General features: G+C 36.9%; 1 protein-coding gene across 8 annotated transcripts in view; it reads right to left on the bottom strand.

Annotated features, from left to right (window-relative positions):
- PPARGC1A (PPARG coactivator 1 alpha) overlaps positions 1–27,760 on the bottom strand; it is a 684,253-nt gene that overhangs the window by 35,299 nt on the left and 621,194 nt on the right. For all 8 annotated transcript variants that reach the window (XM_035293952.3, XM_017970644.4, XM_017970643.4 and 5 more), the window contains 3 exons: positions 4,599–4,793; positions 2,469–2,591; positions 1,403–1,607 (listed from right to left, as the gene is read on the bottom strand). In XM_035293952.3, the coding sequence (XP_035149843.1) occupies positions 1,403–1,607; positions 2,469–2,591; positions 4,599–4,793 (523 nt within the window). The remainder of the gene's footprint in view (positions 1–1,402; positions 1,608–2,468; positions 2,592–4,598; positions 4,794–27,760) is intronic.

The raw sequence follows: 27,760 nt of genomic DNA, 5'->3' as shown, positions 1-27,760 counted from the left end.
AGCCCAGTGAATTCATTTGTTCACTAACCAGAGTAAGCTCATCCGCTTTCCCTCACCTTCACCACCAATGAGGCCTTTGGCACAGTGATTCTCCTCCAGGAAAAACTGTTGTAGTGCTTTTAAGGAAGATCCAACTGGAGCAAAGAGAATTTGGTCCATTCTGCTAAACAGATTTTCCCAAACTGACAGAGAGTGATGGGCAGTGGATTTAGGATATCTACCAGGGAAAACCTAGTGGAAAGCCAATTTAAAATATTAAAGGAAGGCTCCTGAAAATCCTGGGCTAATATCAAGGTAGAGAAGAGGGAAGAAAATTCAAAACACTGGGGAAAAAAGCATATGAAATCAACAGCAATAACAGCATACCTATATGAATTAATCATGGTTCAAAGCAGAAATCACTGGCTACCACTCTGCAGTTAAAAAGAAAAGTTGGGAAAATGAAAGTGAACAAAAAAGAGGTGTATGTTTATGATTGGTATGTTATAATACGCCTACTTCTACCACAAGGTAAAAGTAGAAGCTGGCAGCTTTAACTCAACAGCTACTTCAAGTTATCTTTGGGCTTGTAAGACTACAGCGTTTTGAGAAGGCGGAGCCAAAAAGACAGAAAATTGTATCTCTGCCAGGAGAGGTTTCCCCCAAATCACCAAGATCTGCCTCAGAAACATCAGCCTTCTCTAGGAATATACGGTGATAATAAAAATCAACCCAAATGTTTTGTTTAATCTAGGCAATTTCTTAAATAGAAAGAAAACAATCAGGAATTTTCAAATCTTTGTCTACAAAATAAAATCTGAGTATGGCAATTAATTGGTTGAAGAAGGAGAAGAAGAAGGGGAAGAGGAACAAGAAGAAGAGGAAGGGGAGGAGGAGGAAGTAAAGAAGGAGAAGGAAAAAGAAGAAGGAGGAGGAGGAGAAGAAAGAAAAAGAATTAGAATAAAATGTACTTAATAATCAAGAGAGGCTGCATAAATACTACTTACTACTTCTTAAGGTGTATACAACAAATTACTGATGCCTCATTTTTTCCATTACTGGAAGGGAAAAAACAAAAGCTCTATAATAAATGGGTTAGCCCAGCTTGTTCATAACCTCAATTATCTCAGCAATTCAGAGATTCATGTGAACCTCATGTGATGTTGCAATTCCTCCCTACCTGGCTAACATTTCGGGAGTCTTTTGATGCTTGTGAATGAGACTGCCTATCAGCTGAATAGAATATGTTTAACCTGTGTCCAAAGAAAGGTTTCTTCCCCGACTCTATAATAAGTGCTGAATTCTCTTCCACAGAGTGACACGGCTGGGATGGAAGCAGGAAGTTGGTGTGTTCTCAGACCTTGTGTGTGCTTTCTCTGCTTCCAGTGCCCTCACCAACAGCTCGCTTTGGTTCCCAGCCTACCTTGTAAATGTTGCGACTGCGATTGTGTGTGGGACTTCTTTTTGGAGGTGCATTTGTCTCTGCTGCTGTTTCTGTTCTCTGTGGGTTTGGTGTGAGGAGGGTCATCGTTTGTGGTCAGATATTTGAGAAGCTCCGAGCAGGGACGTCTTTGTGGCTTTTGCTGTTGACAAATACTCTTCGCTTTATTGCTCCATGAATTCTCAGTCTTAAAAACAAGGCATAAAGAAAGCTAAAATTAGTGAACTGAACCTTATCAGAATGGATATAGGTTTTCTGAAGAGATGGGATTTTTCAATGAAGTGTTCAGTCTAAGTGCACTAGATCTATGAGCTGTGAATAATTGTTTGCAGAACAAGGAAAGAAAATTACATTTAAAATTCCTAAATGACATTTATGCAGCTTTTTATTTTATTTCTCCTACATTTCAATGTTCCTACTCAGCAACATGTAACTAACAAGACCCTACAGCGCCTTTACTGTGAATAAAAAAAAAATAAGCTGGTTTAAACCTTAATTTGCCACTGATTGCTGATGCCCAGTACTCACAACTCTCTTAAGTACCCCTTAATGCCCCGTTTTCACTCACAGTGAATGGCAAGACAAACATTGTTTAATACAGCCGGCTAGCCGAATTATGGAACTGCCAGCATTCCATCCAATTAATGGGAGAGATAGATGTTTTGTGGTGATTCCAAAGCAATCTTTCTCAGGTTAGACAGCTAGTGAAACAGCAATCCTGCATCTTAAAGCTATTCATAGATAATACCAGCTTATTGGCAAATTTTACCGTAGCCCACAACGCTGCAGGTAACAATAAAGTGGGCAAGGACTAACAGACCATGGCACTTCGATTCCAAATACTCCAAGACAATGCATAAATGATCTCTGCCTAGTTTAAAGTAGCTCAAGGGTTGCTTAAGGAATCTCATTCATAATCTATTTCAGCGTGATGAGGCAGCGTCGGGGTCCCAGCTGAATTCATACCTACAAACTTATCATTTGTCTTACAGCTTCAAGCCAAAATCCTTTAGTACTTCCCCATGTATTAAAAAATTTACATTTGTACCTTAACAATTGCAGGGTTTGTTCTGATCCTGTGATTGTGATTTGCATGGTTCTGGGTACTGAGACCACTGCATTCATTATAACTTAGCTGAGTGTTGGCCGGTGCCAGTAAGAGCTTCTTAAGCTAGAAACATTATCAGGGAAAGGGAAAAGCAAGAAAAGTTATGCATTTTTAGGCATTGGAATAAGTTATTAAAATTTTAAATGTAATTTATTATAATTATAAAAGTTAATTCTATCATTTTATTTATGTCACACCTCAGCGCAATAGTGCTAAAGAAAATAGGATATTTAAAGAGTAGAAAAAAGTTTGGCATTACACTACCAACTATGAAAATATTTCCTTTTCCTCCAATTCAATTTCTAGAATTGTATGCATAAGAACAAAAATGCAAATATGCCAATTAGTATACAAGTAATAATAGTGAAAAATAGAAGGAAAATCTCAAAATTTCCAGCTATAAGGTGTTACTGAATAAATTGGAGTTGAGGTTACCTACATATTTTTTTTGAAAAAATAAAGAAAAAAATACCTTTCTAAAATAATTTTCTAATCCCTACTAGGTGTGAAAATCTGCTTTGTTAAATGAAGACCTGGGAGTGGAGTATGGTGAGTGGGGCTGTGGGCGGAGGGGTGAGGCGGGGAGGCAGGGGCGGGGTTGGAATAGATACACATTTTCTTTTAAAAAACCCAAATAAATCAAGTGGCAAAAAAGCAAAGATTCTGTGATGCTTTGAACCATGTTTCATAACCTAGCATGTGAAATTACTGATTCAAAGAATGTCTGGAATAAAAGAATGACTATCACTGATTTTAGAAAAGAAAAAAGGATTTGTAAGTAGAGTCCTAGGCTGTAGATCAGATGTGAGTTCTGACACAGGCAAAGCATTTACTGTCTCCCGACCTCTATTTCATCATTTCACCGGATGACCCTCAAGGACTTCCCTGTCCTGACATACAGTATGTCTCTGAATTAACTACTGCTCCCAGATGAACAAATTGAATAGATGAAAACAATCTGATATCAATGGAAAGAAATCAGTATACTAGGGAGCAAGCCAATGATACTAACAAATTGAGAAATTGGAGAATAAATAACAATTATTTATGAGATATTCTGTATATCAGAAACCTCAAAATCCAATGGACTCTTAGTAGGGCCTCCATATATTTGCATAGAGTATTTTTAACATTCAAAAACTGAGTAATACAAGAGAAACAACTTCTAAATGGCATGCCAAAGCATACTATTAGTCTGAAGGACCATGGCATTCCATAATTTACACAGCATGCCCTTATAGCAGATTTATAGCAAATGACAAATGGCTAACACAGATGAGAAGGTAAACTGTGTCTCAGAACTAATAAAACTCTGGTCAAGCACTGCATTGAAAAGAAAATTCTCTCTTCATTGCCAACAAATTCAGTCTTCATTGCCTACCATAAATCTAAGTAACTTGGGTGGCAAATGTGCTATAGGTGTTCAATCTTCATAAGAAATATGGATCCAAAGTCTTAAAATATTGCATATTCCTTGATTTACCAATTCTAATTCTAGGATTCTATGCATAAGAATAAAAATGCAAATATGTCAATTATTATACAATTCAAAATAGTGAAAAATAGAAGAAAAAACTAAATATCCACCCATAAAAGATTGCAAAATAAATTAGAACATTTCCCGACAATAAAATACTCTGCAACCATTAAAAAATATGCATATATTTAAATTTTTACCAATATGTGCATGATATATCTCAAAAGGTTTATTGCAATCATTTTTATATGAGATGTTTTTTGAAATCACAGGTGAAATTTTTAGTCTTTTCTTTTTAGTTGTCTACATTTTTTAAGTTTTCATCGTGAACATAAATAATACTAAGATAGAAAAATACACACACATATCAGGAAAAGATCGTTTTAAAAAACTGCAATAAGACTACATGAAAAATGTATTATCAACACTTTTAAACAGAGAATCACACGATTTGCAATTCTGAGTGTGCTTGGGGATTGCTTTGGCATCATTCTAAATTAAAAATCCAAACCTTATTGTGACTACATCATACCCATGCAGCGGGTAGCCAGAGGCAACTCCAATTCCTGCTAAACAGTAGGAAGGGTTCTTACTAGAGACGGCTCTTCTGCCTCCTGGGGCGGAGGGGTGCCGTCAGGCATGGAGGAAGGACTAGCCTCATTGTCAGTGGTCACGTCTCCATCTGTCAGCGCATCAAATGAGGGCAATCCGTCTTCATCCACAGGGAGACTGTCCAGTGTCTCTGTGAGGACTGCTAGCAAGTTTGCCTCATTCTCTTCATCTATCTTCTGCAGAAACAGAAAAAAAAACGAAAGATGGGAGTTGACACTGGGAGGCAGGTAACACTATTCATCAACATGTTTGACCAAATGAGTGAACCATATGTGAAATCTAGAATGTCCATTGCAGAACACAAAGATCATGTCTTTCTCAAACTCCAAATTCATGTTTTGGTCCAAATGACACAATTAATGAATACCTCCACTACACTAATCTCTGATGGTTCAGCTGTCCAATTTAGCAATTTGTTATGTCAGTGCTAACACTGCTGTATACGACTCTTCTTGGTCACAGAAGTGTTTTCTATTTGCTTATGTTTTCTTTCCCTGACTAAAAGAAAAGATTAAGACAATCTTGGAGCTTGAGAGAATTTTAACCATCATCTATGTCATTTTCAGATATAGTGCTTGAATCTCCTATACAGCATACCCCCCAAACAGTCTAGGCAGCTCTCTATTTGAACGACACCAGAAAGTGAAGCTATACCGAAAGCAACTATATACTTTCATGGTTTCGATTATAATCTCATCACCGAACACTCCAAAATCATTTATTTATTTTGCTCCCTGACATCTCTCCCAACTTCAGTCATAAATCTCAAACTGCCTGCTGGACATTTCTGCTTCATAATAGCTCCCTCATCCCCAAAACCCAAACTCTGCACCTTTCACAACAAAATTGCTATGTCTTTTGACTTCTTTAGTTTGGGTAACAATTCTTCAAACTCAAACTCTGGACCTACTTTGACTACTTTCTCCGATCAGTCACTGAGTAAAGTCTTTCTTTGTAATATTTCTTTTTTTTTTTTTTTTTTGAGACAGAGTTTTGCTCTTGTGGCCCAGGCTGGAGTGCAATGGCATATTCTCAGCTCATTGCAACCTCTGCCTCCTGGGTTCAAACGATTCTCCTGTCTCAGTCTGTAATATTTCTTAAATGCATTCATTTCTTGTGGCTGGGGAACTATTCCAGTGCACTATTATTTCTAATAGAGGCTCCTGCAAATATACTCTACCTTGTTTTCGACTCATTCTCACCAACAAACCTTAGAAAGCTAATCTTCAATCATTCACTCAATAAACATTTTTGAACATGTACTCTGTGCCAGGGACATGTGAAGTGTGGTAGATACAAAGAGAAACAAGACAAAAGCTGCCCCTCCAATAGCCCTACCACGGGAGAGAAAAACCTGTAAACAATTCATTATAAAATACAGTATTTATTTCAATACTCTATAAAAACAGTTCAAGGATTTCCAAACACGTACCTTGTTAACAAGGCAATGTGTTATATTCATACACATGGACAACCAGTACTAGCACTGGGAAAATGGCATAGCTAATCAATGATTAATTGCTAAATAATTCATTGATCTGCATTTATTGCCAACAATATCTTCCGGACCATTTTCTTTTCCTTCTTTTAGCACTTCACATTGTTTGTCCAATCTGACTCCTTCCAAAGTCTTCTTTTCAAAGTTCTGTATGCTATGACATTAACAATATGGGCTAAATTATCCCACACAGATTTTATTACAAAATGCACCTAAGCTGCTGATATCTAATGAAGCCAGCAGTGCCCACACTTCCTTTCTCTCTAGCACTGAACTCAGTTAATTGACCTGACAAAATTACAAGAATCACAGAATAAGACAGCTAATCAGAAAATCAAATTGTATTACTACAGAAATTAGGGCCTTTATCACGTATACATTCTATTTTCACGTCAAAATTGTTTCCCTTCATTCCTGATGAAGCCTCCTTCCAGGAGTAAAACTATAGACTTCTTTTGGATTCAAGAGGCCAACAAGAGCCATTTAGACTCACAGGGGACTTTAACTGGCAGTTTTAATTTGCATAACACATCCCTCTCATGTTCCTGGATTTGAGATTGTGAGTCAAGTAGTTTGGGTGCAGTGCAGTGTGTATGAAGTTTAAAACTCTAATGCAGGCGCCAGGCACGGTGGCTCATGCCTGTAATCATAGCACTTTGGGAGGACAAGTCAGGAAGATCACTTGAGGCCAGGAGTTCAAGACCAGTCTGGCCAACATGGTGAAATCCCACCTCTATTAAAAATATAAAAATTAGCCACCTGTGGTGGCACACACTTGTAATCCCAGCTATTCGGGAGGCTGAGGCAGCAGAATCGCTTGAACCCAGGAGGTGGAAGTTATAGTGAGCCAAGATGACCCCACTGCACTCCAGCCTGGGTGATAGAGGGAAACTCTGTCTTGAAAAAAAAAATCCCAAACCTCTAATTCAGGAGACAAATCCTAATCAGAAGAGGTAACTGTTAACTTCAAAATGGTACCATCCTTTCCATAAACTGACCAACTGTCAAAGTCAAAAATGCACAAGTCAATAACTAAAGCTTATTGAATACCCTCAGGCCCTCAGGTAAACTTTTCAATCTACCTTCTTTCAATATGCTTTTGGAAGGACCCTGTATGTATAATTTTAGTATTAAAGAGACTGAAATGATATTCCCTTATTTTCTGCTCAGGGTTGTAATCTAGTATCCAGAGATTTCAATAACCCACTTCCTTAATTCCCCCACATACAGTAACTAAATTGAGGTTATTTAACTTTTCTGAATACAATTACATTTAAATAAAATATATGTATTTTAAAAACCATCTCAAAGTTATTAGATTTACATTATTATACCTATCTCCATATTATGTAATAATTTTTGAAAATATATCAAATATACATGCACACACAGACACATACACACTTCCAATAAATTGGACATTTTCCCAAGTATCCCATTTTTTTCAAAAAAGCTTATTTCATTGATGTTCAAAAAAGCTCAAGAAAAGGAATTAAGAATATTTACCAATAAATGGATAATTTTGTTTACTATGATTTAAAGTTTGTGTTTGGCTTTCCAGCAATACTACAAGCTGTTATTTGCTTTCAATCACATAATACAATAGCGCCTTAGCTCTATCCCTAGTGTAAACAAACTACAATAATTCCAATCAAGTTAAAATGACAAAGAACACTTAAATTAACCAGTTTTCTCCAATTTCTTTAATAAGTCTGGGTGAATGTATAACAAATACAATGGAAAAAGTGTTGGAGCTTGATAATGTCATAATTAATTTATAAGATCTGATTAAACCACCAACTATTATAATTCCCCTCTCTACTGGAAAGACAATGAGAGGGAAGGATTTGTAAGATGGGAGATTAGCATGGCGTCTTGTGTGTGTGTGTGTGTGTGTGTGTGTGTGTGTGTGTGTGTGTGTGTTGGAGTATGTGAGTAGTAAGGGCTACTGTTCAACCAGTATCTACCATAGGGCTGTAATGATTATTTACATTCTATATCCATTACAAATGATCATTGAATATTATTGTTATTATCGCTATATGTGGGTGACTCAGAGAGGGGCTACAAGACCATTTATTTTAGTAAAGTTTTTTTGTAAATTAAGGAAGGAAAAAATGTTATTGTTTCAAATTATCTGTGTTTTCTTTAGTCATAGGAAGCTGGGAAGAAAACTTGATATTTACTGATGACTCTTTGTGTTTATGTAATAGTGAGTGGATACTGTCCCTCACTGTGGCACTTTCAATTAGTTTAGCATGAGTTTCAACAATCAAACACCCCGGAGAAGGCAATGGATGTGACAAAGAGGACTCTGTTAAACAATTAATGTCACTTCCCATTATTGCTTTGGTCCCAATTTACAGAGCAAATAAATCAAAGTCACCGCAGATGAAGCACACTGGCCTACTAACACATGTCTGTTCACAGGTGACAGGGTATAGAAACACATTAGTCACTGCACTGACATTGCAAGATAACCTTTCAAAGACTTGGCTCTGATACTGCTTTCTAATTGTTTGAAATCACTATTTGACAAAAAATATATACACTTCTTAGCTCCATCTGAGTTGGAAAAAAAGAAAAGAAAATGCAGAGGGGGAGGAAGAAAGAGCAGGTCACCAATTAGATAGTGATCTACAGCTGCACAAACTAAGCTCAGCCTTGGAGCTGGCAGCAGAGGCGGAAGGAAAGGTAGAAAACAGGCCAATGGGCATTTCTACAGCTGAGCTCTGTGGCTATCAAACAGCATTTCCCACGGTGGGTGTCAACCTTGGGTTCTCCTTACACAATGCAATTCTTCCGACCTAAATAAAGGTCTGTGTGGCTGTAACACCTTATTCTCTAAGGGCCCTCTAGGAAGAAAGAAGGCACATCAACAGAAACTCACTCACGGTGTAAAGAATTTCCAGTGACAGATGATACACATGCATTTATACTAACAACCCGAAATTTAGAATCTGCAACAATTCCTAAGTCTTACCATGTCATTAATAAATAATAGCTCAGAACAGTCAACAAAATAAGAAAGTTTATCTCTGCTCTTCGGGACAGCTGAGTCCCTCTATGACCTGTACTAGTCTGACATAATTTAAAAGGCACAGTTGAAAGAAGATAGGTTCTGTCCCTTCAGGTGCCCAGGGGCACCTCTAGATTAAAACTTTGTACCCGGTTTGTAACATTTGGGTCTTCCTCCTTCGCACACAGTTGGCAAAGGGATCTTCCAACTGGTTATACATGGTGTGGCAGACAATGCATTCAACTCACCCAACTGCACACAGAGGGTCAATAAATCCACTGTGTGCAGGAGGAGAGGAGGGACTCTGAGATGCTAACTGCCACCTGAAGGGAGAAATGCAGAGTGAATTCTGCATGTGGCATCCCAAAGACTTCTAAATGTGAGTTACTATGAAAGGACCACGCCCTGCTTATGTTAGTAATTTTTTCCGCATCTTGTAGGATTGCAATTACACTCTAGTCCCGAGATTCTCACACTCACTTGATCTCTGTTTGATAAAAATAGTTTAATAGCCATTTAATCACAGCTTCATTATCTTGGCTCTCTTAATGCGAATTAGGCCAGGAGAATTCTTGCTTCCTCATTATTCAAATCATCAATAAGAAGGAAACAGTAGGGTCTTCTTATCATTCATTAATCAGTTTCAGTATCTTAGGTACTGTGTACTCAGAGATCAGTCTGTGTGAGAGGTGACTTAACCTCTCTGAGTCTCTTTTTTTTTTCTATACAAAATTTCATGTGATTATTTGCCTAATTTTTTGCACTCATAATTAATAAAGAAAAACAGTTGATAAAGGCCTGAGAATTCTTCAAGAAGGTATTCATAAACATTTCCAGTGTATATTCCCATCAACTTGATTATCTGCATTTGAATTTTATTCTTTGAACAGGATCTACCGCAGACATTTAGCACTGGGCCAACTCCCCCCAAATACCCAGCATGCCCTGGGCTTCCTCCTTGCCCCATCCTGCTGACTTGGAAACAGCTAATGAAGACAAAATTAACTCCTACTTTAAGTGAGGCCTAATTAGGAAAGGAAATCTGCTAGAGTAACATCTGGTAATGTATTCCAAAGCCAAATATAAATGACATTCTTGGATTATCCACTACTTTGGATTATTGGTTCCACTAGGCCCCACCAGGAGTTCAAATAACAACATGGGAAAGCAACTTTTATAACAGATTCAGGAGTTCAAATAAGAAATACAATGGGTCATAGGTGTGTCCCTTTCCTGAATCTTCATACATAAAAGCCTGTACCTCAGTTTCATGCATGAATCAGCAGAAAATATTTGCATAAATACAGATTTTGGTCCTAATGTATACAGTTTGATTCGATATTTATAAGAAACTAAAGTTGAAATTAAAAAAAAAAAACAAGTATTTTTCTGCAATAAAATTTAGAAATAATCCAGAGTAGACTACTGAAATAGAAGTTGAGGTTTTAGCTTTTTTCTTTAACTCGTTCTAATCAGAACAGATACCACTTCATTGTATGTGTTTACCTGAAGTAATCTGAACCTTTGCTAAAGAGGTTGTTCAATATTTTGAATACCCATGTTCAAACAATTGAATTTTTTCCCTCTTCCTTCTCTTTCTCTTCTTAGCTCTCTACAATCCACTGTGAATTTTGGTTTTGCTTCTTTTAAACCCATGTGTGGGCACTACCAGTATGTCTGACCCTTTCTCACACACTCAATCAAAAATGGGTGGAATCCCACATGTAATGGCTTAGATGTTCCTAGCTCCTACCCTACTCAAAGGAGGAGTCCTTAAAATAACCCAATTACTTTTTGTTTGTGATATGAAATACAGGGCAGCAAATAAGGTATGGGCACTGGAAGGTGGGAATAAAAAAATCTCAAGCATATGTGTGCAAGAAAAAATCAAGACAATAAATACCACCTTACATTACATAACACATTATGAAATGCTCTTGTGTCCATTCATTTCTTCCGTATGCTGAGAGTTAGCTTACACTTACTTCATTCCCATAAGAGATAAGCACATTATGTACAATCTATTTTGCCCTGTTGGATGTCAAATTTGCTGGAATTTACAGGCTAGCAGAAAGAACACAAATTTTAATTTCACTGTCTGAATAACTCCCCAGGGACATACAGGCTACTTGAAATATCATGTATGTAAATGTGTGTGTCCATATCACACCCATAAGTTTACATCTCAAGTACATATATTTAAAACAGAATCTAAGGCACACATATATCTCAATGCCTTGAATGGATTCTCTGATAGTCAATTATAGTTGACTATACAAAAATGTACAATCTGTATATACATTGTTCCTCTCAGTTAACGACTCTGAGGAAAGCAATGATCAAAAAGCAGGGCTAATTCCTGTAAAAATAAAATAAGAATCAAGTGGAAATAAAATATAAACAAAATTAAATAATTTGCAGATATATTTAGACCTGTGGGAATTCATTTAATCCCAATTCATACATATATTCCTATTTAAGCAGGCAAAAAATGTATTCACATCTGTACTTAGACTCTATTATATTTGCTTATATCACACCTTCATGAGTTAATAAACATGGTGCCATTACACTGGAGACTTAATGGGCCTGAAAAGAGTGAGCAAAGGATTCTACTTGTTCTCAAGTTTAAACTAAAAGAGAAATTGGGCATTGTGGGAAGAACTCCAGACTGGAAGTCAGGAGAATTGATCCTAGATCCATTTCCGCCACCAGCTGGCTACATGTCCTCAAGTGAAACAACTCAATTCTCCGGCTGCATTACATAGTTTAGAATGACAATCCCATAGGTTTCTGGTATTAGTCCATTTTCATGCTGCTGATAAAGACATGTCCAAGACTGGGTAATTTACAAGAGAAAGGTTTAATTAGATTCACAGTTCCACGTGGCAGGGGAGGCCTCACAATCATGGTGGAAAAAAGGAGGAGCAAGTCACATCTTACATGGATAATGGCAGGCAAAAAAAAAAAAAAAAAACAGTGTGTGCAGGGAAACTTCAGTTTTTAAAACCATTAGATCTCATGAGACTCATTCACTATCATGAGAACAGCATGGGAAAGACCAGCTCCCATAATTCAGTCATTTCCTGCCACACATGGGAATTATGGGAGCTACAAGATGAAATTTGGGTGGGGACACAGAGCCAAGCCATATCAGTTCCGAACTTGCTTCCCTATTTTCACCCTTGCCACTTGCCATCCCACCTCAAATATTTCATTCTCAACACGGAAGACTAAGTGATCCTGATGCAACCTAAGTCATGTCTCACCCCTCTTCTGACCAAACCCTCCACGTCTCTAAGAGTAAAAGCCAAAAATCCTAAGAGTGACTTATCAACCAAGGATCACCATATAATTTATCATCCAAGCAGAACCCTTCTGAGAGGGAGAGGGGATAATGTACATAATCAGCTACTCAGAGATGAACCCAGACTACACCAGGCTAACTGGAGTATGGTGGCCCTACACTCAGCCAACTTCATCTGACCCTGGCAACACTCCATTTACCTGTCTGAATCCTTCCCAATCAGTTTTATCTCCTCACTAGTCCACAAAAATACCAGACATTCTCCTTTCCTAAGGCCTTTGCACTTGCTGTTTTCTCTACCTAGAAGGTTCTTCTGCCAGATGGCCACATGGATTGCCCCTTTGTCCCCTCATTTACTCAAATGTCACCTTCTAAGTGCAACATTTCCAACTACGCTGGACACATTCTACCTATTTTCCCTAGATTATTTTCCCTTTGGCATCCATCTCTGACTCAACATGATATTTTCACTGATTTATCATCTTCATGAACTATCTAAAAGAGGAGGTCGGTGAGACCTATTTGATTATTGTTGAGATACTTAGCATATAGTAGATGCTTAACTGAAAAGAGTAAGAATGGGAACTAAAACATCTAATCCATCCTGACAACATAAGAATATATACATTTTCATTCTTCTTTGTTGTTGTTGTTGTTATTTTCTCTGTATTCCTCACCTCCTCTCACCTCCAGACAATGTGTCTTCTTAATAATGTTGAGCTTTGGCTATGATTTAGAATTATCTCACATTCATTTCACATATACCAGCAGATAGACCAGGCAAGCAAGTGATACATTCTTAGTGGGGAGGAAGGAATATGAACAGCTACAGCTATAGAGGGGCTAACTCTGAAATGAATTCCTAGGCAATGAATCCACAGAAGTGAATGTAATGCTCATCTTTTGTAAAAGAGGAAGTTTAAATAGATCTTGAAAATGCAGAAATTAACCCAACTCTGTTGTCTGAAAGGATACTGGAACACATCATCAAGCAATCAATTTGCAAACATCTTAAAAGAGTCAAGATGCTTTTGTGAAGAGAAAATCATGCCAGACAAACCTACTACCTGACCATGTAGGAGTGCTGACTCTCTAGTCAAGAGAAAAACCACCGACGTAATCTATTTGGACTAGAGTGGTGAGCTTCTTGGTTCCATACCACATGAGATGCTCATCTTTAAGCTGGCAATATATATTAATATATATTAATCGTAGCTAGAAGTTTTTAAGCTGTGTTTCCTAGAGCCCTGAACACAAGAATAGCTGGTATAAGGATTATAAATGTTATAGAGTATGACATATTTTGTGTATTTACATACCTTAATTCATAGCCAATAGAAGTTTTTTTTTTTTAGAAAACAAACCCAAGTGTGTTATTTTCTTACCATAAATACAGAAACACAGTGGAAACCATGACCAAATTAAGCAGCCAAATTGAATCATTTTTATTGTCTTTGGATTTAAAAAAAATCTTAAGAACTGAGGGTGAATAGTTTAAAACCTGGAACCATTTTGAAACACTCAGTTCTGTGAGGCAGGATTTTCTCAATCCTCTTCAAACAAACCAAAGCACAAAATAATCAGCTGCTATGATTGATAATAAGAACCTGCCATCATCTTGAATCCAAACTTGTACTTTTCCTGTTCATTTAAATAATGTCATAGTTCTCTGAGACAAATATTACTTTAATAAATAATAACAATAATAGTAAATAGCAGCTGAGTACTTTCTATGTTCCTAATGTTGAGTTAATATCTTTACATGCCTTATTTAATTGAAATCACCCATTTAACCCTATTATTATCTCCAAACTCTCATGGCTAATGAGAAGCAGAGTTGGATATTAAACCAGATATATCTGATGAAATATCGTTCTCACTCCCTTTCTTGATATATCAGGATTTTATTGAAGAGATTATTACAATGAGTGGGCATGGGCTATTTTAATTTATCTTCATATTGTAAACTAACAAGTGAGTTAGAATGACATAGCATGTATTTATCATCAGCTAAAATCTAAGGTGGGAGATGCAGTTACATGCCATGAGGCACAGTTGGCATTCCATGCAGAAAGAGGAGGTTGCTTTGCAATTGATTCTCACTATTTATTGCTGGCTGGCCCAGTATTAATTCATAGCCTTTTTTTTTTTTAATCCTACTGAGTGTGACTTGCTCTTCTATTTGAATGTTCTTCCCTTTAACACCTTTTGTTCCTATTCTATCCCTACCTCAAAGCCTACTTTAAGCATTCTCTTCCATGGGATGTCTTTCAACAAGTCCAATTCTTCTAATCCTTTATCAGAAAAACTTAGATCCATAGATAGAAATGCAGATTTCAAAGCCTCATCACAAACCACTGAATCCAAATCTCTAGATATGGTTTCTGGACTGCAGCACTGCTGACATATTGAGCCACATAATTCTTTGTTTTGGGAGCTGTCCTGTGTGTTTAGGATGCTTAACAGTATCCCTGGCCTCTCCCCACTAGATGCCAGTAGCACCCCTCCAGTTATAACTATCAAAATGTCTCCAGATATGCCACATGTCTCCTGGAGGCAAAACTGCCCTCAGTGGAGAACAACTGACCTGGGAGGTACAGCCTGGGATTCTGTAATTGTGATAAGCAACCCAAGAGATTCTGATCATCAGGCAAGTTTGGGTAATTTGCTCTTTTGCGGCTGTTAAATAGTGTGTAAATCAAGTTGAAATTTATGATTCTGTGTATGCTAGATTTATTCCCTCTAACATGTGTGATTCTAGATCTTAATAGTTATTATTAACATATTTTTATTTATTCTATGTGAATTCTTTTTCTCAATATCTTACATTAATGTGCCTAGTTGTTTTATGGTCCATCCTTCCCTGTTGATTACAGTATATTGGTTATTCACTTCCCGAATTTGTTTTTGATAGTCCTAAGGCAGCTCAGTATTTTATTACCAGTCATTCTCTTTCTTCAACATCTTCTGACCGTCACCATTATCATAAAGTTCATTTTAGTTCTGGGGTCTATTTTATTACATAGACTACACGCTAAACGATGCTTAAGGATTTTCTTCTATATATCTTCACAGAGGTCTTAAGTATTTCCCAACTTTTTAAGATCTTTTTAAAAATCTCAAAGGAGGCCACAATGACTTATAACATTTTTTATTATTTGAAATAGGCAGTGAGGCAAAATATAGACTCCAAAGTTAAATTTCCTGATTTGGGGTCCTGAGTACATCACTTCCAAGGTGTGTGACCTTCAGCAGGTTTCTTAACCTGAATAAGACCTATACTACAGGGCTGTTTTGAGAATTGACTGAGCGAATCCATGCAAATCATATAGAACAGTGCCTGGTATATAGCGAGGATTTATGTTTGCTACTACTAATAATATCATTGTTATAATTTTCATGCACTAGATTGAATTCAGAATAAGTGAGACAAAATGCAGATTTGTTAAAGACAAATTTGAGGAAGAGATAAGACATGAACAAATGAAGTGAAAAAGGAAGAACATTCTATGCAATAAGCCTACACAGTATAGAAATTGTAAGTATGGTACCAGAATTCCTAAACAGATAATTGCTCAAAAATTCCTACAATTTGTATAAGTTCATTATCTCCCAGTTACTTGTTAAGGTTGAGACGGTACAGTTGACAGGCATGGTTTGACATGATCACTGACTGTTTGCCAGTTATTACATGGAATGATCACCTTCAATGCATACTGAAATGAATTACAATACCTACATTTAACATACCCTTCATTTTTGAACACATATGCAGACCTGTATCACATTTACAGACATATATAACATACATAGTCATGTGCATATTTATAAATATTATATATATATTTATTTACACATTTATTGAGTGCCTACTATGTACTATAATTTGATTTCTAGAAACTTACATTTTAGTTTTGTGGTAAGAGGATGGCAGATAATAATAGATTTTATATTAGATAGATTTTATATTTATATATAGGGAGAATATGTACAGTATACTGATGTGTATATACATAAAATATATACACCCTTGGCTGGGCGCGGTGGCTCACACCTATAATCCCAGCACTTTGGGAGGCCGAGGCGGGTGGATCATGAAGTCAAGAGATCGAGACCATCCTGGTCAACAAGGTGAAACCCCATCTCTACTAAAAATACAAAAAATTAGCTGGGCGTGGTGGTGTGCGCCTGTAGTCCCAGCTACTCAGAAGGCTGAGGCAGGAGAACTGCTTGAACCCAGAAGGTGGAGGTTGCGGTGAGCCGAGATCGTGCCATCGCACTCCAGTCTGGGTAACAACAGCAAAACTCCGTCTCAAAAAAAAAAAAAAAAAATACACCCATACAAAGAAATATATATATATATATACACACACACACACACACACACACACACACACACATACATACACAGAGAGAGGAAAAAAAGGGGGTAGCATTTGAAGCAGTAAGACATAATAGCTAAGAAAGAAATATTCCAGACAGAGAGGTCCTGAAGAAAACTTGCAATGAGTCAGAAACTACTTTTTCATGGTTTACATACAGGTATAAGCAGGAGGGGGGTGATAGGCAAAATATTTAACAAACATCACACAGGAACATTGATCAATCATAACAGCAGCACCAGGACTTCAGGAAGGAGGCCTGCAGTGAATACCTCACAAAGCTCTGCTGTTACAAATTAGCAGACTACATTAACCCCGGGCATAACCAGTGATTTTTATACTATGTAAGAAAGAATAATTTCCTATTACAACCAGTACGTTCTATATAAGATAGTATATTTGCTGATGAAAAGAAGTGCTTAGAAGGCACCATCGCAGAGGTCAATGCTATTTGCTCATAAAGACTTAGCACCACAAGATATGTGTGAAATTGCGCAGCTGCAGACTCCTGACACTTGGATCTATATGGTATATTAAGGTTGGGGACACTAAGATGCAGGTAATGTCAAATGATCTGATTACTGTAATATCCTGGCAATGGCATTAGAATGAGACAAAATTGTCTCAAGGTGGCTGGAAGCTATTCAGAGGCAAGGTGTCCTTTCTGTGAGGCCATCTAGGGTGAAAGAAATCAAAGTGTGCTCCATGCTAATCCTCCGTGTGTTTCCAGCTCCTTTCCCCAAGAAACTAGGAGCTACTTAGAGCTTGGGATTGGGTCTTTGACTCCTTGACTAACTTTCAAATTCCACTAAAGTGCTCTGCACAGAGCGACGGGTTGTCAATAAATGCTTGCCAAACAAATACAATATGAGAAGTTCATCTTCTCAATGACTTTGTATCTAAGTATTTTACATGGGTTTAAGTTTCCAAAGCATCGAGTAAGTTTGCAATCTCCTAGGATTTAGATACTGAGCTTCTTTTAATGCCAGACTGAGTGAACCCCTTGGAAGAATCTTTAAATACTTCACACTGAATCAGTTCCAAATGCAGCCTCATTCATGATTATCAGTGACTTACATGCATATGTAGAGAGCACACACAGTGGAGAAGCATAGGACATTGGGCTAGATGAAGTAGCTAATAACCTCAAAGGGGCATTTTTAAAGAGAGTTTGATAACAGGATAAAAAAAGCACATGTACCTAAAACAGCATGAGAAATAACAAGAGAGGTGTAAATTAATCTGGATAAAAATTTGAGACATACAGAACGATGAAAGGAAAAAACATGCCATTTAATGCCTTGCCATGTTGTGGCTCTTATAATGACAGGATGTAGCAACATGGAAACACTGAATAGTAAAAGCTGCGTGGTCAACTCTCCCAACACTACGATGTTGGAGATGAGAAGCCTGACATCCCAAGGGATAAACAGACTTTCTCAATGTCATCTGGTAACCGATCTAAGTCTACATCTGTTTTGGACCTATTGGCTCCTTAGTTTTTCTATTATACCATGTTGCTTATCAGGAGAATAAAAGGAATAAGCAGCAAAGACTCTTTCTCTTACATTTGCCATATGTTTTCTTTAAAACTCTACATTGTTTAACATATTGTAAATATATTCCAATATATTAACCTCCATAGAAACACTGCATTGTATTTTCATATCTGTGTGCTTTTAATAGATCGCAAGCTTCCTGGGAGTAGGAATGGTGATTTGTGCATCAAAAACAGTGTCAAAATTTTAACAAGAATTTTTCAAGTACCTACCATGTGTCAGGCACTCTTGACGCTGGGGATATAGCAATAAACAAAATAATTTAAAATCCCTGCCTTCAAGGAGCTTATTCTGTTGGGGGAAGATAGATGATTGACAAAATAAATTACTATAAACAAAATAAACAACTGTGAGGAATAAATGAAAGGAAGCAATAAGAACTCTTTTTGTATTTAAGTGAAGCCAAATTAGATTTTTAAAATTCAGACTTATTTATAAACTCAGTGCATAAATATTTTTTCTTAGAAAAGGTTTCATACTGGGATAAAAGTTTTCTTCTGATCCTTACAGAGAGTAACAGATGCTTTAAATAGTGACTCTCAATTTTGACTCTAAATTTAATCATGTATGCATTTAAAAAAATATATGCTTGCCCCTTCCCTACCCCCTTGAGCAATTAAGTCAGTATCTTTGGACGTGGGAGTTAGCAATTCCCTTGAGCAATTAAGTCAGTATCTTTGGAGGTGGGAGTAATTTTAAAATCTTACCAGGTGAGATTCTCATGGAAGCCAGGACTAAGAATCACTCCTTTAAAAGATTAAATAATAGAACCTTTGAGGAAAGATGAGAATATTTCTTACGATCTATTGTGAGGGCTGAAGGAGGTTTGCCTATAAGTGAGAGCCAGTTGTGGCATACTGACATGCCCAGAATCCCTCACACATGCCACAGAACATGAATGTTTTATCTTTGTCCAGTGCAAACCAACTCTGGCCCCTTGACTGAAGGAGTTTTCTTTCCTGAGTCCCAGTTATCTCCCCAATTACCCGCCGAGACCCTGTTTCAGTACTTGTGAGTCCATGAAATATCTTATGTCATAAAGTCTCTTTAGTGTATGATGGGGACACAGGCCAGCCAGGAGCCTTATTACAATGACTGACCACTGCCATCAGATTGAACACCTTTAAAAACAAAGAATCACAGAACATAGGCTGCGTAAGCTACAAGTGCCTAGGTTTAAAAATAAGAAGACAACCCGGGAACCCACACCGTGAAATGGTTGATACCTATTAAAACAATTATATAGGCACACATTTGTTAAAATGAAACATAGCCATTAAATATTATGAAATGAATCCAGAAAGTTGTCAAATAGTGTTTCTTCAGTCCCTGATCTATCTATGCATGGAAAATGAAAAAAGCCTAAAAGAATAAATCCCAAAATATTACAAGAAGGTGAGATTTCAGATGATATTAAGTCCATTTGTCTTTTTCCAATTTTCTGTAATGAGCATTTAATTCCTTAAAATATATAAAAATTAAGAACCAAAGACTGTGTTTGTGTATGCCATACATGAGAAAATGGGAAGAGAAATAGCTAAAGTGTGATTAAATAATTAATCAAGGTCAGCCCAGGTCTACACAACTTTGTGGCCCTGCTTTTAAATTTGTCTTCTTCGGCCTTAATTTTTTGATCTGTAAAAAGGCAACAGTGAAATCTGCCATGGTTGTCCCATAAGGTTACTGGACATAAAAAATAGCATTGATCAGGGGAGGAAGGCAGCAAATCACACTGCCACGTGTGTACCTATGCAACTATCTTGCATGTTCTTCACATGTACCCCAAAACCTAAAATGCAATTAAAAGAAAGAGAAAAAAAAAAGCATTGATTATTATGTGCTTTAAGGAAGAGTTAAGAAGCATTATATAAAAACATAGTGCTAAATATTCACACCTCTCAGATAAAATCATTCAAGCAATATTTACTGAATTTGTACCATGCTTATATAGTTGCATACTTGACTTAAATTTATTTCTTCCTCACAACATCTCACAGTAGCAAGTAGACTATAACAACGGGCGTAAAAACAATAGAAGAATTTGTCTGAGACTCTAGAGCAAAGCCACAGAAGCAGAAGAGAAGTCAAGATGCCCTCGAGCTAACCCTCTCCCAAAGTCCTCCACCCTGAGCTCCTATCAGTAGTTGTAGACAAACTTTCCAGGTCTGTTTGTTGGGATGTCAGCCAGCTGTAATCTCTTCAGGGTGGAAGATCTGAAGCTATCAGCTAGAGGTGGCCCTGGAATAGACCTGTACATGGTATGAAAACATCAGGCTTTAGCAATTGATAGCAAAATAATTTGGTGCCATTTCAGCATCAATTGCTGCTCAATTTGTGCCTGGAAGAACATTCAATATTTTTGAAACATTAACCCAGGACCTCTCATTTTGCTGCTGTTCCTATCTATATTATGTCTGTTGTGAATATTTCCAAAGTAGTAGACTCAAAGTCTTAAGGGATTTAACCTTAGGAAAAAAGGGTTTCAAATTATAATTCTATCATGTACAGGCCTGTGTCCTTGAGGAAGGCATCTGTGCCCTGCAACCCCAGTACTTTCAACTGTTAAAACGGAGACATATGCTTCATAGAATTGTGTTTAGGATTAAATGAGATATTGGGCATAAAGAGCACCGTAAAACACCATACGAATATTTCCTACTATTCCTCTGATGATGTTCCTTATTTAAAATTATTTTCAAAATGTTATACTGGCAATAAAAGTACACAGCTTAAGAAGAAACCTTAGGAAACTGTATACCATGTGAACTTAATCTGTTGCCTAAGATGAGCCATATCATAATCTTTAGCTCTTGAGTTTCTACTTACATGATAAACTGAGTATCACATAGTTGATAAAAAGGATCACAGATATTGCCTTCAATTTGGAATAGCTGAACTAGGACAAAACTATCATTTAAAAAATCAAAAATCACTGAATCATAGGAAATATAAACAGGGGATACAGATGAAAAAGAAAAGTTGATTGTGTTTGAAGATGATAAGGGAAGAAATAAATTGATTTATCTTACATAAAAATAAGACTAGAAAAAATAGAGCCTTTAGTAAATATAGCAAGTGTGTTACTTCAATTCTGGATAATATGTTTTAAAAAGAAAGAGGCCATAATACATATTTAAGCTCTTTGAAGGGTATAGTCTTGCTTTATTTGGCTTTATTCATTTATTATTTCACTTTTATTCATTTGTAGATTTTGAACTTTTTTTTCAGGTGCTTCAGGCATGTGGGGACATAGCCATGGACCTCACAGACACTGCTCTTGTCCTCATGACATTTTCAGCATCCTAGCTGCACAGTAGAGTCATTCGTCTACAGTATTTTACAATTATTTAAATGTTGAATGAAAAAAAAAAATAGACAAAAATGAAACTATGAAGAGAAAAGAAAGGAAAAACCAGAAAAGGGAGCTAGAAGGAGCATGGAGTAATCCATAATTTTATTGTCACTTTCAGTTGGAAATGAAATACTCTTTTCCTATTACACTGTTTGTTTTGGCTATGGGCTTCAGGAAATAATTAGGTCAGTGCAAAAATAATTGCAGTTTTGGTCATCACTTTCAATGGCAAAAACTGCAATTAGATTTGCAGCAACCTAATACTATCTTTGAAATGTAAGTTAAAGGTTGAATCAGCACTCGCAATGTTTGTACTGCTTCTTACATATTGTCAAGGTCATCTTTGGGAGCTATAGCTATAATAAAGCATAAGGGGAGAAGCAAGACTTTTCTTTGAGCTTCCGTGACAGTGATCAGAGTAATGTTGTCATAAAGTCCAAGTGAAAACAACCACGATCTACCAAGGAACTAAAAAGTAAGCTCCTGCTTTGGTGGAAACCATCAGTTTCTATAAAGCACACGCATGGCTGCAAAAGACAGTCTCCTTTCTAGCCTCGTTGCTGGTAGATAATACAGTGGGATACATGATTTTTAATGATTATGTCTTTAGCCTTGAAGAGAGAAAATCAAACTTATTTCAAGACAAAGTCAAACAAATTAAAATACCCAGGTTGAAAATTAAAGAGTGACAATAGCCGTCATTGACTATGCTCTTGCTGTGCTTTAGGGACACTATCAAGCCCTTTGCACATGCTGTTTCCTTTTATCTTCATAATGATTGTTGGAAATAACTATAAATCACCTTTTTACAGATGAGAAAACTGAGGTTTAAAGAAGCTAAGTAACTAATCAAAGGTTACATAACAAACTTGGAGTGGGAATTCAAATGCAGTTTCCCCTCTTTTCAGTGACCCTAACTTTTCTAGAACATTTTTCAGGGCAGAATTCAAAACTGTTGTACCTTCATAGGTATACATTTAAACTTAATTGTTAATTTTATTTTCAAGATCTCTTTGGGGGGAAAAGCTCACTGAATGTTCTAGAAAAAAAAAATGTCATGTGTTTCATTGCTTCTAATGAGTTGCTGCAGTTTAGAAGTTTCATTACATTCTGACAATTAAGTTGCTAATAAAGTGAGGAACCACTAATTGACTTATCCATCTCACAAACTCAAGACCCAGCTAGCAACCTAGAACACAATTTCTATCTCTGGACCGAAAAATCATTCACATCTGCAATACTCACAGTGATTAGAGTTAATCTAGGTAAACTGCAGATTGCTCCTGCACTTGACATGAAGTTCTGACTGAGAACATACACACACACATGCTCACACACATACAGTATTAGTAACAATATGTTCTGCTGATGCCGACTGTATTATCAAAACCAATGATAAGATATTGTTATGCTAGGGCAATGCAATGGCTGTGGACCCAATATCAAAAATTTATGGTAATTGAAACCACAGAATCTTAGGAAATGCAGTCAATTTTATAGAGTATCAAAAGGTCACTCTATTCAATTCATACTTGAGGCTGAGCACAATATTGAAAAAAACACGTGAGAGCAAATGATGTTATCAGTTGTCCAGGATTCGGCAATTTACTTCCTATCTAAGGTAATTTACTGATTACTAACTACATGCATAAACTGTGTTGAATCTTGTGTTTGGCACACCAAGTTCTCGTAAAGAACTTAATGCTGTGAACACATTACTAAATATATCAAGGTTACTATATTTACTGCTCTATTCAGGCTTCAGTAAGAGTTAATCTTTTTTTTTTTTTTTTTTTTTTGCCCCATGTTTTACTAGTTACACTAAAGATTCTCTGAGATTCTGCTATCTCTTCAAATTTTGCTGTATGCTGTGTCTTACAGAAGCTATTTTAAAATGAGAACATTCCGTATACTACATCCAGTGCCTCTCTAACATTAACGTGAACATGAATCACCTGAAGATGTTGTTAAGATGCGATGCTAATTCAGGAAGTCTAGTGCACAGCCTCAAGTCCTGAATCTCTAACAAGCGTCCAGGTAATGCTCAAACTGGTCCACAAACAAGAGTTTCAGAAGCAAAGTTCTAGTTTCTCCATCAATTCAGCACATTTTCTACTTGTCCCCACCATGCAAGGCATAAATATTCTGTTCCATTACAATTAATCCGCACTAAGAAGGCATGCCACAGCATTTTGGATTAAAATATAGAATTATTTCATTCTTTCTAGCTCAAGTTTCAAACTAGAGGTCTTCAGGAGGAACTAGCCCAGACATATGTTTCATTTGGCTAGCATGGTTTTGCCTCCCAAAGGGGTTTAAACATTATCAGATTAGTTAACAACAGTTATTAAACGGCAACTTTTATCTGAAATTTCTGCTTTAAAAAAATAAATCAGAAGATCTAGGGAAATTGGGATGTGAGCAGGAGCTGACTATGTGACAGAGAGGCTGCTCTCCCCAGGCAGGTTTCCACTGTCTCCAGCCCTATAGCCCTGACATTGCATTTTCAGGTCAATCTTCATTGTCCATGCTTCCCATCGAGGTCACATCACTCATTCTCTTTCCTGCCTTCCTCCCATCAACACTGGAGTCACTCTCCTCTGATTGTCATTTTAAAAATCCAACCTCCCCCATTTCTACCTCTGCATTTTGTTATCTTCACTATAAAATATTTTTTTTTCTTCATAGAAAACCTAAAGCTTAAGATCCTATTTGAGTTCTCTTCTCTCATGAGATATTAGCTAAGCACACCAGCCTAACCCTTTTAAAGTATTATACAGCATCATGCCATGTTTTATACATATTTTATACACATGACTCAGATATGCAGATGCAGGAGTATGTGTTTGCACGTGTATTTGTATACCAATTGCCTCACTTCCAGCTAGATCATCACCGCCCTAAAAAAATTATAATGCACTGTGTTTTTTGCAGGTTAACAGGATAGTCTGCATGAAATAATTCTAATCAAAATTATTTGCTAATTTGAATTCTGGAGTTATGAGAGATCTCCTTTCACAGGTTTTCCTTTTTACATAAGAAATTTATAAAGAATTTTTTAAAAAATTAATCATTTAGCATTTGGGGTACTGGTTTTCTATATTAGAAGGTTCCTATTATAGAAACCAAAATACAAGCAACATTTTAAAATACATAAAACTTCAGTTTGATTAAAGAAAGTATAGAAAGGGATAGTTTTTAGTGGCAGGCATGCCCTTGAACATCTTTTAAAGTGGGGAAAGTGAGAGACATGTAAGATAGAAACATGGTACAGAAAATAAAGCATAAAACAACATTAATTTATGGTCATTATACTTCATATGTTCTATTACAATGGTCCAAAGGACTAGTATTTATTTTAAAAATGAAAATAAATTCTTCCTAAGTTATATCTTCTATGTTACCTCAAATCAGTGAGATACATTTTGAGGAGATACTCAAATGTCCTAGATGTGTACAAGAGGAACCTCAAATTTGGAGATGGGACATGCTTCCATATTTGAACCTGATAAGCACTTAGCCACTGTGAATTTTCAGGGGTGATAATGAGAAGGGATTTCTGTAGAAAAGTCTTTGCTGTACCTGAAATAAACCCTAATCCTTTGTATTCTCACCAAGGATATTAAGACAATAACAACTGCCTTATATCTCCTACCCAGAAGGATATACAGAAACTTGATAAAATTACAAGACATTTAGAAAACTGTTTCATAAATCAATGGTTTAATTTCTGGACTATCTTCCACTTGCAAGTCAGCATGTAGTAAGGCAAGAGACATCTAGCGAAGACAAACAATGAAGTAAACAGGGGTACAGGTTCTAGAGTCAGATTGCCTAGGCATGAATCCTAGCCCTGCCAATTACTAGGACTGGGGACCCAGAGCAAGCTACTAAACATGTCTGGGACCGGTTCCCCATATGCAATGAAGATAATGATAAAGACCTGCCTCATGGGTTGTTGTAAAAATTAAATGAAACATATAAAGTGCTGAGAATACTGTCTGGCACATAGAAACTCTCAATAAACATTACCCATTGTCAATATTATTTTTATTAGCCTCAAAGAGTTTATAATCCAGTCAAGGGAGTAAGACAGGAGCAGTGAAAATATAACTAATGACACAAGGCCATGTGTACATGACAAGTGTCAGATAAGTCACTCTGATACTGAGTGTTAGTTCTGAGAAGAGAGAATCATTTTTAGTTTTAAGAAATGTTGCCAGGAATCTAGGCAACGGATTTCTTATCAGGTCACAGAATTTTTAGCATAGTTATGTTACTTTGGTCATGGAAATCCCTTTGACAACTATTTCAGAAAAGGCCTCTCCTAACCTTTGGGTGTATTAAGGCATCCAGAATTTCCCTCTGACCTAGAGACTGAAGGCACATCATCAGCACATTCAGATTTCATATAAAACTTGATTATGGCCCTATCCAATTACCAGAAATTCGTACAAGTTTCCGATGGCCTCCCAGCTGTGGCTGGCTTGACTGAGAAGCCATGCAGTCCAATAGTTCCACAGACTTGGCCAATGAACATAACTTGAAAGAAGGAATAAGAACTATAAATGAAGACGGCCTTGTCCCACAAAGGTGAGTTTTTATACTGAAAACAAGCATTGTACTAAGCTGTTTGGTTCAAAGGCAAGATTCACCTTTAAAAAACTTTTTACTGTTATATATTTCCTGGGGATGGGGTGTGTCATTTATTTTTATATTCCAAGTATCTAACACGATGCTTGGCATATGGTAGACACTGGGTAAATCCCAGATGGATGAATGAGAAGATATAAGGAGAAAAAAGGGGGGAAGGAAGGAAAAGAAATACCTTTTTTCAATATAAACTCGGTTGAAATACTTTACCAGCCTAAGTTATACCCTCACCCACTGATACAATTTGGCTGTGTCCCCACTCAAATTTCATCTTGAATTGTAGCTCCTATAATTCCCACATATGTGGGAAGAACCCAGTGGGAGATAACTGAATCATGGGGACAACACCCCAGGCTGTTCTCATGGTAGCGAGTAAGTCTCACGAGATCTGACGGTTTCAGAAGAGGAGACGCCTTTTCACTTGGCTCTGATTTCCTAACTTGCCTGCTGCCATGTAAGATGTGCCTGTCACCTCCTGCCATGATTGTGAGGCCTCCCCATCCATGTGGAACTGTGAGTCCATTAGGCCTCTTTTTCTTTATAAATCACCCAGTGTTGGCTATGTCTTTATCGGCAGTATGAAAATGGCCTAATAATACACCCATGTGACCCTGACCCCCCACTGTCTTATTTGAATCTGCCTTTTAGCACTCAAGACTTTAATATTTTAAAATACTTAACTTTACTTCCAAATAGATGGTAACCAGGAAAATAATTGGCACCCAGAAAGCACTTGTTGAATATATGAGTATTACTGAGTTAACTGAAAGCTCTCTTGAGATAAGCAAGGACCTACTACATTTGATGCTTCTTAAAATGCCTACCAAAAAAATAATTTTAGGTGTATTTAATTCTGTATTCTACATTCATTTAACATATCCTTAATAAGCACTGACTATGTTTCAGACACTGAGTTAAGTAACGGTACTGGCTTAGTGATAGTCAAAGCCCAGACCCTTAAATAGCTTCTCATCCCATGGGAGAGACAGAACAAATAAGAAACAGACAGATTGAGAAATGGTGGGAGAATGTAAAGCTGCTACAGGGCACACATCAGAGGCACCTAAGCTGTGAAAGGGTGCCGGGGGTTGGTGGTTTGGGAGAAGTGATGTAGGAGGGGAAGTCTGCATTGTTATAAGGAATTAGTCTGGCAAAGAGTTGCATAAAGGGATATACTACATCAAAACAAAACAATACAATTTAAACACAGGAAAACCAAAGTGTCACCAGACTCAACATATAGTAAATGCTCAATAAACAATAATTGAATAAATAAATTATTGCACTAGTGTTATGTCATGTGAAATCACCTGACAGTGAACTATTCCCCAGGTTCTCCCACCATGGATCAAAAGTGTGGCATTTGGAAATGT

This window comes from Callithrix jacchus, chromosome 3, assembly GCF_049354715.1.
Source record: "Callithrix jacchus isolate 240 chromosome 3, calJac240_pri, whole genome shotgun sequence".
In the NCBI taxonomy this organism is placed as follows: Eukaryota; Metazoa; Chordata; class Mammalia; order Primates; family Cebidae; genus Callithrix; species Callithrix jacchus.
The sequence above is the reverse complement of the archived record's forward strand: the minus strand, read 5'-3'. Positions and strand labels throughout refer to the sequence as shown.